This window comes from Drosophila albomicans, chromosome 3 (genome assembly GCF_009650485.2).
Source record: "Drosophila albomicans strain 15112-1751.03 chromosome 3, ASM965048v2, whole genome shotgun sequence".
Taxonomy (NCBI): Eukaryota; Metazoa; Arthropoda; class Insecta; order Diptera; family Drosophilidae; genus Drosophila; species Drosophila albomicans.
Window position 1 is genome coordinate 30,843,244 of NC_047629.2, and position 12,859 is coordinate 30,856,102.

General features: G+C 38.3%; 1 protein-coding gene across 3 annotated transcripts; it reads right to left on the reverse strand.

The window, feature by feature from the left end:
• Window positions 1-148: 148 nt before the first annotated feature.
• On the reverse strand, window positions 149-12,716 carry LOC117567779 (semaphorin-1A). 3 transcript variants are annotated; one of them, XM_034247978.2, is made up of 7 exons: window positions 12,603-12,716; window positions 6,650-7,310; window positions 5,791-5,884; window positions 3,422-4,092; window positions 2,358-3,362; window positions 2,093-2,282; window positions 149-1,981 (listed from the first exon to the last, which is right to left on the reverse strand). In XM_034247978.2, the coding sequence occupies exons 2-7, from the start codon at window positions 6,777-6,779 to the stop codon at window positions 1,783-1,785; spliced, it is 2,289 nt and encodes a 762-aa protein (XP_034103869.1). In that variant the 5' UTR covers window positions 6,780-7,310; window positions 12,603-12,716; the 3' UTR covers window positions 149-1,782. The 3 variants fall into 3 exon arrangements, with proteins under 3 accessions (XP_034103869.1, XP_051859906.1, XP_034103868.1); XM_052003946.1 differs by lacking the exon at window positions 12,603-12,716 and adding an exon at window positions 11,818-11,836; XM_034247977.2 differs by lacking the exon at window positions 12,603-12,716 and adding an exon at window positions 8,032-8,189.
• Window positions 12,717-12,859: the final 143 nt, after the last annotated feature.

Below are 12,859 nucleotides of genomic sequence, written 5' to 3' on the forward strand. Positions count from 1 at the left end.
TACTTGTTACGATAGATTTGTGATTCTGAAAACGTCTTTTTAAAAAAATAATTATAGAATTGTGAATAGTTTCGAAAGATGGTTAAAGAATGCCACCACATTATGGAAGTTATAACAACCATATTTAAAAATATAAAATCCTTTGAAATTGTATTAAAAAGACGACTTTATTAAATTTAGCATAGCTCATTGAACTTCTTTACAACAATATATCAAGTACAATACATACATACAAATATATATATATTAAAAAATTTACATTTTCTTCTTTTTATTTCCTCCAACGGGAAGATCTATTAGCAAATATCTTGCATGCATCTTTATTCCATGTATATCATTGTTATTCTCAATCAAAAGGCATATCATTTTATATATTTTATCATAAAAAATTTCAATATAATCTATCACAATATGAGAATTTCAGGCTTTGCATTGCTCGCTTCTGATCTAGATTGTGTTGTTGTTACGTGAGTTCCTCAAGCGGAAGCAATCCTGATTCTAAAAATTTTGATATCGGTAATTTTAAACTCTCGTTAATTATCAAACTTGTAATTTTTTTGTTGAAAACTTTTCATTTTGCGTATTTTTCTTTTAAAGTTGTACTTAAAGACTTAAGATATTAGATACATTGTACATATAAAAATATATATTATGAATTATTGTGTATAAAAAAATTGCATGTTACGGACGGACAACAGCTTAAAAAAATAAACATAAACGTATTAAAATGCTGAATCTGTGTTTAAAATACATGCAAACTATTTTATTATAATTCTTAGTCTATCTTTTTAACTTTACATTTAAGGCCTAAATATAGGCATATAATTATGTATAATTAAATGGTATTTTGTTTAAGGCGCGTGCAATTCTTATTTGTTTGTGCGTGATTGTATGCTGCTTTTTTGGGGGCTGCCGTTGTCAAGGGATCTCAGTTCTTATGAATCAGCCTCATATTATTTGATGTGTTGAACGCATAATTAATGAATTAATTATATTGTTTCTTATCCTAGGGACACTATGTTAAGTTACAAAAATACATTCATCCCCCGATATTTTCAATTCCTTATTGAGCTTAAATTTTAAATACAATTTGTATTGCCTTCTGTTAGCCACAAAATAGACACAGATTATAATTAAATTAGCATTCTTTTACCGCACATGCATGCACCAAAAGAAAACTAGCAAGATTATTAGTGAAACATTCAGTCTAACAAAATACTTGTACAGATTAATAATCGTTTTGAATTTTCGAGAAATATATTCGATTTTGTGGGTGGGTTTAACATCTGTGATCACCAACAAGAATTGTTGTCGTGGTTCAATAGAAACATAGCCAATTCTTGCGTGTGACCTCAAATGCATGCCTTCTACATGTGATATGTAAAATGTGTTAAGCTCTAATTTCTTGCACTTGGCATCTATTCTATCAACTAAACATAAAGACGCGCTGCCCAAATCATCTATACAATAGCCAGAAAAAGGGAAGGAAGGCACGTTTCAATTACCACTTCCCATTTCCAGCTAACGCAGTAATCGAGGCAGCGCATTAGCAATAAATTTAACTAAATCTTGACGAAATTAAAGTAAATGATAAGCGCACACAACAGTTTCGGATGGGCCCCGAGGCACGTTTCAAACGTGCCGTCAAAACTGAATGTTGTATGCCCAATCGTTGGGGAGGTTTACTAACAACTACTGCAACATAAACAACGAAAATTCGACTAATCTTGTGGCAAACTGGCCACCAAAAGAATTGTGTTTGTGTGTGTGTGTGTGTTTTCCTCATATGTAGGTGCGTTTCACTTTTGTTAGCGTTGACGTTTTGCAAGGCAGCTCTTTTTCCAAGTGCTCTGTGGAGTTCTTGCACTCGTGACTGCGATCTTTTTCAAGATCCAGATTTGGCGTCTTCTGCGTCGTCGTGTACGGATTCGAGTTGATCAATAAATTAATGTCCTTGCCGCTGTTTTGATGCTTGAATTGTCTGTAAGCATAAATGTTAATTAGATTCCACGTATGTTTTAATATTTTTTTTTTTTTTTATTGTTAATAAGTATTCTGTATTCGAAAAGTAAATAAATAATTAAGTACTTACGTTGGTTTACCAAAGTGATTGTGATGGCTGGCATCTAGACGACTTTGTTTGCATTTCTTATTAATTTTGATGCCTGCAACGGTGCCCAAGAAGAAGGCAATCATTATCACAAACACAATGATCAATACATTATAGCTAGACAATGTAGCCTTCTGTAGCTCATTGACAACAGCTATCGATTTCTGAGGATCTACAAAGTAAAAGAAAAAAGATTATAGATAAGAGATTGGTAAAATCATTTATCAGAGAATAAAGCTCCACTTACCATGCAGGCTTGTCATAACTTGCTCGGGGTCCACAGATGCTTGTGGTATTTTATTCTCGTCAATGTAATCATTGAGCGCAAAGTCAACACCAACGCCCGTTGCCTGCTGATCAATGCTGGATGGTTTCTCCGCCACACTAGCATAGTGCAGCTTTTGTGAATCATCCACTTGCGATGGCGGCATGGTTACAATCACAGGATCTGCGGCTGTTTTGGGACACAGCGAGGCGGCTGATTTCTTAGTGGTATTGAGACTCTGCAAATAGGTTTTGGTGCCAAACTTGTGCTGACTGGCCGCGAGATTCTTGCACTCGTGTGTTTGCAGATCCCAGGCGCAGTTGGGATCCTGCATGCTCAGACAACCGACGCAGTCCATAATGAGCGAACAATGATGCAATGGCACCGTCACCAGTCTTCCATCGCTAACCACAACGAGTGTGTTCTTCTTCGACGAGATGACCATTTCACGCACTGGTGTGCCCAAGGGCAGTACCTGCATCTCGGAGATGACAACGGTACGCAGGCGATCTGTGTTGTTTGGATGCGATGTGATGACATTGATGAACTTGGTCACCTTGCCATCGTCGGTGCCACTGTAGATCACATCGTAGTGCTTGCCATTCAACGCCTGCACTTGGGCATCCACGGCAATGGCCGTGAGACGATGCATCAGAGTCACTTTCGTCAGCAGTGGGCGATTGTGCACGGCGGGCACAGCGCTCTCCATCAGTGGATGGTTCTTGATAAAGTTAACCGAAATGCTTGCTAGCGTACGCGAGTCATCCACACACTGGCCGGGACGTGGCTTGGGCACCTGCGTCTGCTCCACGGGCAGCCAATGCGACTGCGAGTCCTTTTGTGATTTGAAATCGCCGTCAAAGGCGGCCAAGATGTCATCGACGCGATAGGCGCACACAGCCGAGCCGGGAATGGCATTCACTGAGGTGGTAAACACAGCATAGACCATGGCTTGACCATTGATCTCTACAACCGGACTTATAGCCTCTGCAAAGTACAGATATTTGATTAGTTAATGTCATTAGTCTTCATTTAAGTTTACTTACGTATCTCGTCGAAATAGAAGGGAAAGTCGCCAGGCATCGAGCAGTTGAGTCGCGCCTTGAGGAACGATGTCCAGCTCTTGCCATGATTGTAGGGACCACCACGATCGTTCTTGCAGACGCGTCCGACCCGCGAGTAGACCGCTTTGCCAAAGTTCATGTACTCCATGGACAGTTCACGGAAAAAGAAGAAAACGTAGCCGTTACGCTCAAAGGCGCCCACAAAGTCTGGCTGATTGAGTTGCTTGAGATCATATTGTTCGGTGCGCAGATTCTCCCGATAGATCAATGGATCACCGCCAGAGAAATCGGCCACAGTGGCACTATACAAATGGCCATCGGCAAAGGCGTAGGTGCTGTTATGAGCAGGACTATAGGGACATAGACCCTGGGCCTCCACATCACGTGTGATCTCGTAGCGCATACTTCCGGCGCCAGCTCCATCCGGTGTCTGTTCAACGGGCGTATAATGACGACAGCGCGGCTTGTACGAATTGGTGCCGCAGAGCAGAATCTGACCATCGCTAAGCGGAGCATAGACACGCATATAATTGTGACAATCCCACTCGTGTTTGCCCTTCAGCATGCACAGCTCGCGATCGGCGCCGGAGCTGTTCCACACCAGTCGACTGTTCTCCTTCAGTCCCATCATGCTGATGTTGTAGATGACGTCCCTGCAAAGGAGGAGAGAGACAGAGGAAAGACGATATAATCGAATTATTCACTTAATTGCCAAAGCTGTTGTTGGCGTGTGCTGCCTGCTAATGAAGCAAATTGCCAGCGAAGCCAAAATAAACAAGTAGGAAAGCAAAGGTCGACTATAAGATACTCGACTGGGAGATACCCTGTAGCTACTTTTATATGATACACACAACAAAAATATAATGTTTAACTATTCAAAAACTATTAAGATGGTTTAAAGTAATGTTTTTGTTTTTGAGGTTTACTCTCAAAGTTAAAATACCCTTTTCTTTTTTGGCTTGCAGATATAATAAATGAGCCCCAAGAGGGCAAACAAGTGAGAGGGAGGCAGAAAGGAAGAGGGCGAGCAAAAGAGAGCAAGCCAGCGAACTGTTTGTCAAGGTTGTTTTACGTTTTCGCAAGTAATTAGAACCCAAGTAATTACATATGCAATTGCGTTTTTTATTTCTAATTATCATTTATGCTCATGTCGTTGCCACTTTATGGCGATACTTTGACAAAATAACAAGCAAATAACATGAATAAAATTATTGCGTTCCTTTGTTCCATCCATCATAATCAAATTCAACTACTCGTTACTATACATCTAAATTATTATTTCTTGCGACTATACAAGTTTATAACCTCGACAACGAATCTATTAATCTCGCATTTTAAGGCAAAAAATACATATAATTAAGGCGTAACTTTTGATTAAATAAATTATAAATTTAATTAAATGTTTTTGGGAAGCTATTTTTACTAAGCTTTCATTTTATAATAATCCTTAATGACGATGATGTGCTAATGATTTATCCTAAGTAATTATGATAACAATTTATTTTTATTTTTTTTAATACAAATTACTAATCCAACTGATTATTTTATCTGGTTGCAGTTCTATTTATATGTTATTTTAGCTTTTTCCTAACTGGAAACGCCTTTGACAATGATATATCCTGAGTACTTATGATGCATGAATTTCTTTGTTACTAATAGTGCTGATTATTTGCTTACGCTCGTTCATGCACTTATCATCGCCTGTCGGAATTCTAGTGAATGCCAAGGAAAATAATATAAACATAAACAAGTTTGAAGTCTAAAGAATTATGGATGACTATGAAATACCCGGCATTGCATAAAATACGAGTTATGCTAATTTGAATTCAAATTTCATAGCTGTTTCTCTCATATGCCGCTCTACTTTTAAATGGCTTAGACGAACAAATCTGCTTGTGACTTAACAGGTATATTGATAAGAGATGTTGCTCTGACTTTTGCACACATTATCACCACCTCGATCGAGGCGCATATCAAGTTTGGTAGTAGGGTTCTGGAAATAATGCTTCCAGGAAATTGAATGAGAAATGCCAGATTTGCACTTGCCCAGCCAGTTTCTATATATTATTTGCACGAAACGTTAACAACAACCAAGCACAGCGTAATTTCAATGGCGCGTTAATTGTTCCACGGAATCGAATATGGTTGTTGAGATTTATTTGTTGTTGTTGTTGTTTTTGCTTTATAAATATTTAATTTAGCCCGTGCCAAAAAGCACATTCAAGACAATACAATGTTTTATGCATGCAACTCAGGTTGCGCTAGAGAGGAATTCTCGAATACATTGTGAATGATTGAAAATGGCAATCGAATCGATTCGAATCGAATCGAATAAGGAACTCGCTACTTACTTGGCACCCACGAGAACACTCTCATCATCGTGATCCAAAATCTTATAATAGTCCGTGGTGTTGCCAAAGAAACTGGCAATCACTTTGTCTGGCTCTGCAATTTAAATGAGAATGGAATATTTTAATTATTGAATGCGTAGACACAAAATCTTTGCAAATTGTTATTGTTAGGCGTTTTTAACTCTCTGCCAAATATCATAAATTTTGTTTTGCTGATTCATCAATTGTGTTAAATAAAATATGTATTTAGTTTAGAGATTAGTTTAGATCATTTTAAATGCGATCAAGTTTGAAGCAAATATCTATCGACTGTGTTTTATTTACTTAAGAAAATTGCTCATTTAAAGGCAGATTATGACATTTCCAAATGACTTGAAATTTTTTATTTAAGTGAGTTTTAGCAATTAAAATTATACGGAATTCAAGTTTAATTTTCAGCAACGTTTAAGCTTAAATAGTCGCAGAATGGCTTGAGATGACATTGAATTTGTTTTATATAAGTCAAAGCTACTACTGCACAACACATCGTGGACAGCTGCGCTTGAAATTTTCCACCCATTATTGTGAGTATTCGGAGCAATTAGTGGGGGCCATAATTTGGCCCATTTTGTTGAGTTGTGTTGCTTCAGAGGAAACGCTAATTTGTTGCAAGCATGGCGAAAAATTGGGCGAGCGATAGCCAAGCGATTGCTTAGCTTGCCCCAACGCTGGACCAACTCTCGATGATAAAGCAGCAAAACAAAAAAGGAGAGAGAAAAAAGCTAGGCCAACAAGTGGCACAACATAATCGGTAGTAAACAACAAAATCAACATCAACAATAACAATAACAACATTTATTGTGGGCGTCTTGGAACTTACTCGTTTGCAAATCGGGTCGCACATCGGGCATCCAAGCTTCGATTGTGACAACGAGGAGGCATAGACAGAGCGTGATGAAGGCATTAAACATCGTCAGTTGACGTATTCTTCTCCGGTCAGTAATTAGCATGGTTGCTGTTCTGTGTTGCACTTGTCGTGTTGCTGTTGCTGTTGCACTATGATCGCTGAAGGTCTCTTCGTTGAGTTTTCAGTTGACGTGTGTTCTTCTAGCTGCAGACTTAAAGTATTTTCAATTGACGTAGCGCACTTGAAAACTGTTGAGCCAGGCTCTTTTCTTTATTTTTCGTTTTGTGTGTTTTCAGTGTTCTGATGATTCAGCAACGTTTGGTGTTGCAGCTGCTCTTATTGTTGTTGTGGCTGTTGTTGTTGTTGGTCTCGCACTCACAGACTGAGTGGCTGGTGGTGGTGCCAATGGGGCTAGGCTGGGCTAGTCTGGCCTGACTGGTTTTAATCACTGCCGTCCGTTTGTCATACTGATTGCTGCCATTCTCGAGCCCGTTGCTGCCTCGGCTGCTGCACAGTCACTGGCATTACATTTATCTTCAATTGTTGCTGCACATATAATAATAATTTCCACTGGGTTTATTTGTTTGCTTTTCTCAATGCTATTAGTTGATGTGCTCAAATCAAAACGCAAAACCTGCAATGAGATGAAGAACAAGATTCCTTCGTTTTTACACACTATATACACACATACATACAAATATTGTACTATAACAATTAGATTATTCGTGTAGAATGCTCGTTAATTTCGCAGCATTCCTAGGCAGCAAATGAGACATTTTTCCCTCTAAATATAGAACACATTAATTTCCATAATTACTTAGTTAAAACTGCTTTCAGCACGTCATATTCACAGTATTGTTTTTGGTTTGAAGAGGTCACGGCAAGGGACAATTTTGAATATTATTGCCGGGCCCAAAGCAGGTAAGATTTGTGGCAATTAAATGGTCTTTCAGCAAGGTCAAGCTCTTAAGCTGCGGTAATTTACTTGTAATTCTCTTTAAACACGAGATGTTCATTCCTTCCCAGCCAATTATTTTGAATTCATTTTTGCACTGAACATCAATAAAAAAAAAATAAATAAATACTAATTTCGAAAATATGCTGAATTACATATTTTCGAAACGGAAATGATTTTTGGTAGTCCAAAGTTCCGTAGAATATGCTGACACTAAAGCAACAAAAATAACGCGGAATTATTAAAGAAAGTCTTGCGAGTATTACATGTAGTAATAATAATGTATAATCCAAGACATTTCCTCTACACTTGATAATTATATCTTTTGCATTCGTTGTGCTTCAATTTAAACATAAAATTTCGCTTTTTTTGTTGTTACATATCATTATAGTATTATTACCGAATTGACACGGCCAAATTTCACTTGTGTAACAATAAAACTTGTTTTGGGCTTTTGTTTTTTTGTTGGTTTGCGAATTCTTCACACACTTTTCACACTTTCTTTGGTAACGCTGTTGAAAACAGAATGCGAAAAACAGACGCAGACAGAGAGCGATCCGCACGTTCAGCCGACTCGTCGTGTACTGACTTCGAGTCTCGTAAACACAACAAAAGTGCCAATCGAGCAAAACGACAAACGGCAAGCATAAAACAGAAACTACGACAACGGCAGCAACAACAACAACAACAATAGCGTTGACACCCACACTCACTTAGCAGGGTTTGAGAGCAGCTTACGTTGAGCACAGTTTGACCAGCACTGCACTCACTCTCTCTATCTCTCTTTCTCACTCTCGTTCTGCAGCCCACTTTTTGAATAGTTTGTTCTACACCGCTCACACCACACTCACTCTGCATGTGTCACGCACCGTTTCACGAGTCCTGTGGAAGTGGTTCGGTTTTTTTTTTGTTATGTCTTGTATCTGTATGATTCATAGTTGTAAATTTTCCCGTCATTGTTGGAAATCACGTGCGGTATTTTCCGCCAATTTCCCCGTGAGTCCTTTTGTGTTTGACTATCTAATCAGTTATGCCGCCGAACTATCAGGACGTGCTCGCCTCAAAAAGGTGTCGATCACACGTTCACACACACACACACATGCATGCTCATTCACCTTACTTCCATGTGTGGGATTCAGGTTTTTTTAATTTTACGTATGATACTCGAAGGAGGGAAATTTATGTTACAGTTTCTCACGCCTCGTCGTAGGTCATGCTTGGACAACTTTTACCTACGCGAAGACGTCGTCGACGGCGACGCATGATGATCTTCAATAAATTGCTTTATTGGCCAACCGAAGGTCGCAACTTGTTGTTGTCGTTGTTGTCTTGGTCAATGAATTTGTGTCTGCTTGGTATCGTTTTTCCAGCACTAACACCATCAAAGTGCTGCCCGGGTCAAGTGACCGTCTGACTCTCTCGACCCATGCGACGAGTTTTGTAATGTGCACGTCAAAGTGTGGAAATTATAGGGGCTCGCAATTGGCCTTAAGAATATGTTTATGACATACGAGGGCCGTCTAAGAGCTACCACTAAAAAAACATACAAAAAACTCAAGAACAGTAGCTGGGTTATGCGACTATTAATCAGCAGTTATCTCAACAACAAGCAGCAACAATCTTACTCCTATAATTAAAAACTTAAAATTTAAACATGGGACAAACTTAAGTTCTAAATTTGGAATCTTTAACTTTTACTTGAATTTAAATTTATTTTGAATATAGTATGTTCTACTTATAACTATATTATATTTTAAAATATAATGTTAGGTCGGACAGACACAAGACTCGTCTTTCTAGCTGATTAAGAATATATCTTACGATTAATTATGCTGAATACAATGTCTAAGCTTAGCTTTCAGACCTGTTATTTATTTACCGTGGCCCAACAAACAATGTTCGATGGCTTCTTTGCTGAGCTGCCCTCGTTGTGCAGCTTGATGTAGCATGTCAGATGTGGCTGAATAAGTAATATTATCAATTTCATATATTTTCGGACTGAGCGCTCTCATGTTTCATAAGCCCCATTTAGTTCATTGCCAGGAAGTGCGTTCCGCTTTCGTGGCTTGTGGCTTCGCTTTTGGCGAACCAGTTAAATATGCTGGCTGGCTAGCTGATTGACTGGCTTTCTGTCTGTGCGCTAATTAATGATGAGCTCAAAATTCCAGTTTTGGGTTACGATCCGATCGATTGATCTAACTACCTAGTGTATCTAGTATAGCTATCTAACTATCTATCTGGTTGATACAACTCTGACATATTTTTGACAGCTTTCACACTTTTCCAGGTTTCCTCAACTGATAAGACTGTGAAAGATCTGTGCGTCTGTCTCTCTGTATGAGATAAGCAAGACTTAATCAAGATAACGGCAAAATGTATGTCACGTTTGTCGTTTGTTAATGCTCACTACACTCTCGACATTTGGCCGGGAAATGCGAGCGTGCTAATAGATAATTCAGTTTCGGGCGGGAGTTAGTACGTGCTCCATATGAAATTGATTTCTGCGTATGGCCATTAGACATGCCATACATAGATACCATGTAGTTATGCCCATGCCCATACTCGAAGCTAGAAACCCGATCTCTCTGCACTACAACTATTGCAACCTGTTTGGCCAGTGGGCGTTCAGTTGGCCAATACGCAGTGGCAACAGGTGCTGCCACCTGTGAGTTTGGCTTATAAATTGGCTTTGCCAATCGCAGACTGATTGGCTGGGCACAATTTCTGGTTCTGCCTCTAATAGCTGTACTTCTAATGCTGCATATTTTAATACCCGATGCCCAATTGGATAGAGAAGTGGTTTAAGTTTATGAAAAACATAAATATAATGAATACTAAATTGTCTTTCTATCGATCTTTGAATGCGTAGATCGCGAAGAGTTTAAAAGAGGGAGATTATTTTAATGGGTTCTACGCATTTCCAGTTCATTTTGGAAACGTAAAATACCAATTTAATGAAATTTGAGATAAATTGTTTTGATAAATGAGTTAATGATCTCATATTACAACAATGTGGAAAACAATTTTCTAATGAAATATAAGTTGCTTAAACCATACTAACGGGTATTTTACAATCGAGCTTTCTTTCTCTTGTTTTCAACTATTTTGTAATCATTTTGCCCGCTTTACATGATCCAATTAAGATGTTAATTAACAATTAATATTTAATAAATCAACTGATAGGGAATGTTAATGCTATTCTAAGGAATCAGACAACATTTACTCTGATTTGCCGTCACAACTTGACTTCGTTGTTTATTGTTTTCATTTTATTTTTTGTGGCTTTGCTTTTGTTTTGCCGTCTCTTATCATTTAGCTTGGTTCAATGCACTTCGTGATCGTCACTTGCTTTTTCACTTCTTATCCGTGGAAGGAATCGTCTCAAGTACTGTTCCAACTATCGTATTACTTCCGATTTGTTTTCAACGCCTACATGATTCAAACAATCTATGTATATCTATATGTGTGTATATGTCTTTAAACCAGTTTAATCGACTGGGCAAATGCTCATTTTGTTTTCAGCGGAAGCGTAGCCGATGATTCAGAATATGTGTAACAAGAAATTGAATATATTATAGCAATAAAATGGATCTTTAATAAGCATATCGTGTATATATGGTGCGACAAGTTTTTCATTCATAAAATCCTAAATGTTTTTAGCGTGGGAGTTTTCAGTTTGAAGTTTACGAACGCATTTCAATCAAGCCTAAAAACAAAGTAAACACAAACACATACAAATACCTTTCTATGTATGTGTGAACAGTATCATTTATCACATACAACACAATTAAGTGCATCTCACTTCCACTCATACACAAGAAGCAAAGAGGTGCAGTGGAGTGGGGTTTGCTTGGGGAGCAAGGGGTATGGCTAGAGTTGTGTTTGAGGTTAAGTGGGACACACTATGCGACGTTCCACTTTGAGTTTGAGCTGCTGCCGCTTTTTGACACTTTGACTCGATGAACGCGTTAGAAGCTTTCAATCGAGTTGTTGCTTTTTATTTATTTGTTTTCTTTTTTATTTTTTTGGGCGTTGTTGCTGCAACAGCGCTTTATACTTTATTTGAATTTGAAGTTGTGCGTTGAGTTTATTTTACCGCTATGCGTTGAAAGCATTTAGAGTTTGAAGCGAGTTTATAGAACAACGCGAATTGATTATGCTGCTAATTTATTAGATTTTTACTCACAACTTGTTTTCTGCTGCTGCCTTTTACAGTTCTTGGCCAGACACACAGACACAGGCACTATCACACTGACACTTTGGTCACCGCCTCGACGAGACGAAGCTAAGACAACAAGAGTAGGGTGGGGGAAACAAGTCCAAATGAATTCACCTGTAGCTGTTCTGTTGTGTAGCGCGTCGTTTAGTTTATTTTTATTATCTCTTTCACTCTTTCGTATGTATGTATGTTCGATTCGGTTGCTTAGCCTCCACTTTAGCACTTTGCTTAGCTGCTGCTTCGCCTTCGACTGTCGACTACTTGCTGCTGCTGTTTACAGCGCGTTACAAACACAAACATAAACACATTCACACACACATGCTTACGCACACATACAGCCTCACACACACGCGTACGAACGTAAAATTTATGTATTTTCTTGTATTACTCGTTTTCAAGCTTATGCTTCATGTTTGGTTTGTTTATATGTGAGCTTGTGTGTGTGTGCTGTTGTATGTGCATAAATTAAAAGAGAGAAAAACACACGTCTGTACACAATAAAAACCTGTTTGTTGCTTGACTATGGGTGTGGGTAAAACGCAACGAGACGCGGCACGCGGGGGTTGTACGCTTGAGTTGGCTTGTGGTCGTAGTTTTTTTTCTTTGGATGTATTTATGGTGTAGTAAATGCAACAGCCAGCAGCCACAATATCACAGATTTAAAACACTTTTTGCCCATTTATAATTCACAATTTGGCAAAGCTTTTATTATACACTTATGGTATGCATCTTTGTACAGCCATTTAACTCACCAAAATTCATAAAAAATGTACAAATAATTATCAAATTAAGTGAAAAACACGAACTCCAACAAAATTATTCTTTACACTACGGCGGCCATTTTGCTTTGGCTTGTTTGGTATACGATCAGAGTGACCGCAAATGTGATTTAGAAAAATACCGAAATCACTCTTTTTATGGTTTTGGTATATTAGTTACAAGTTGGCATGTCCATTTAAAAATACCGAAGTATATAACTTGTGTACTCAAGGTATGTTTTGAAAATTTA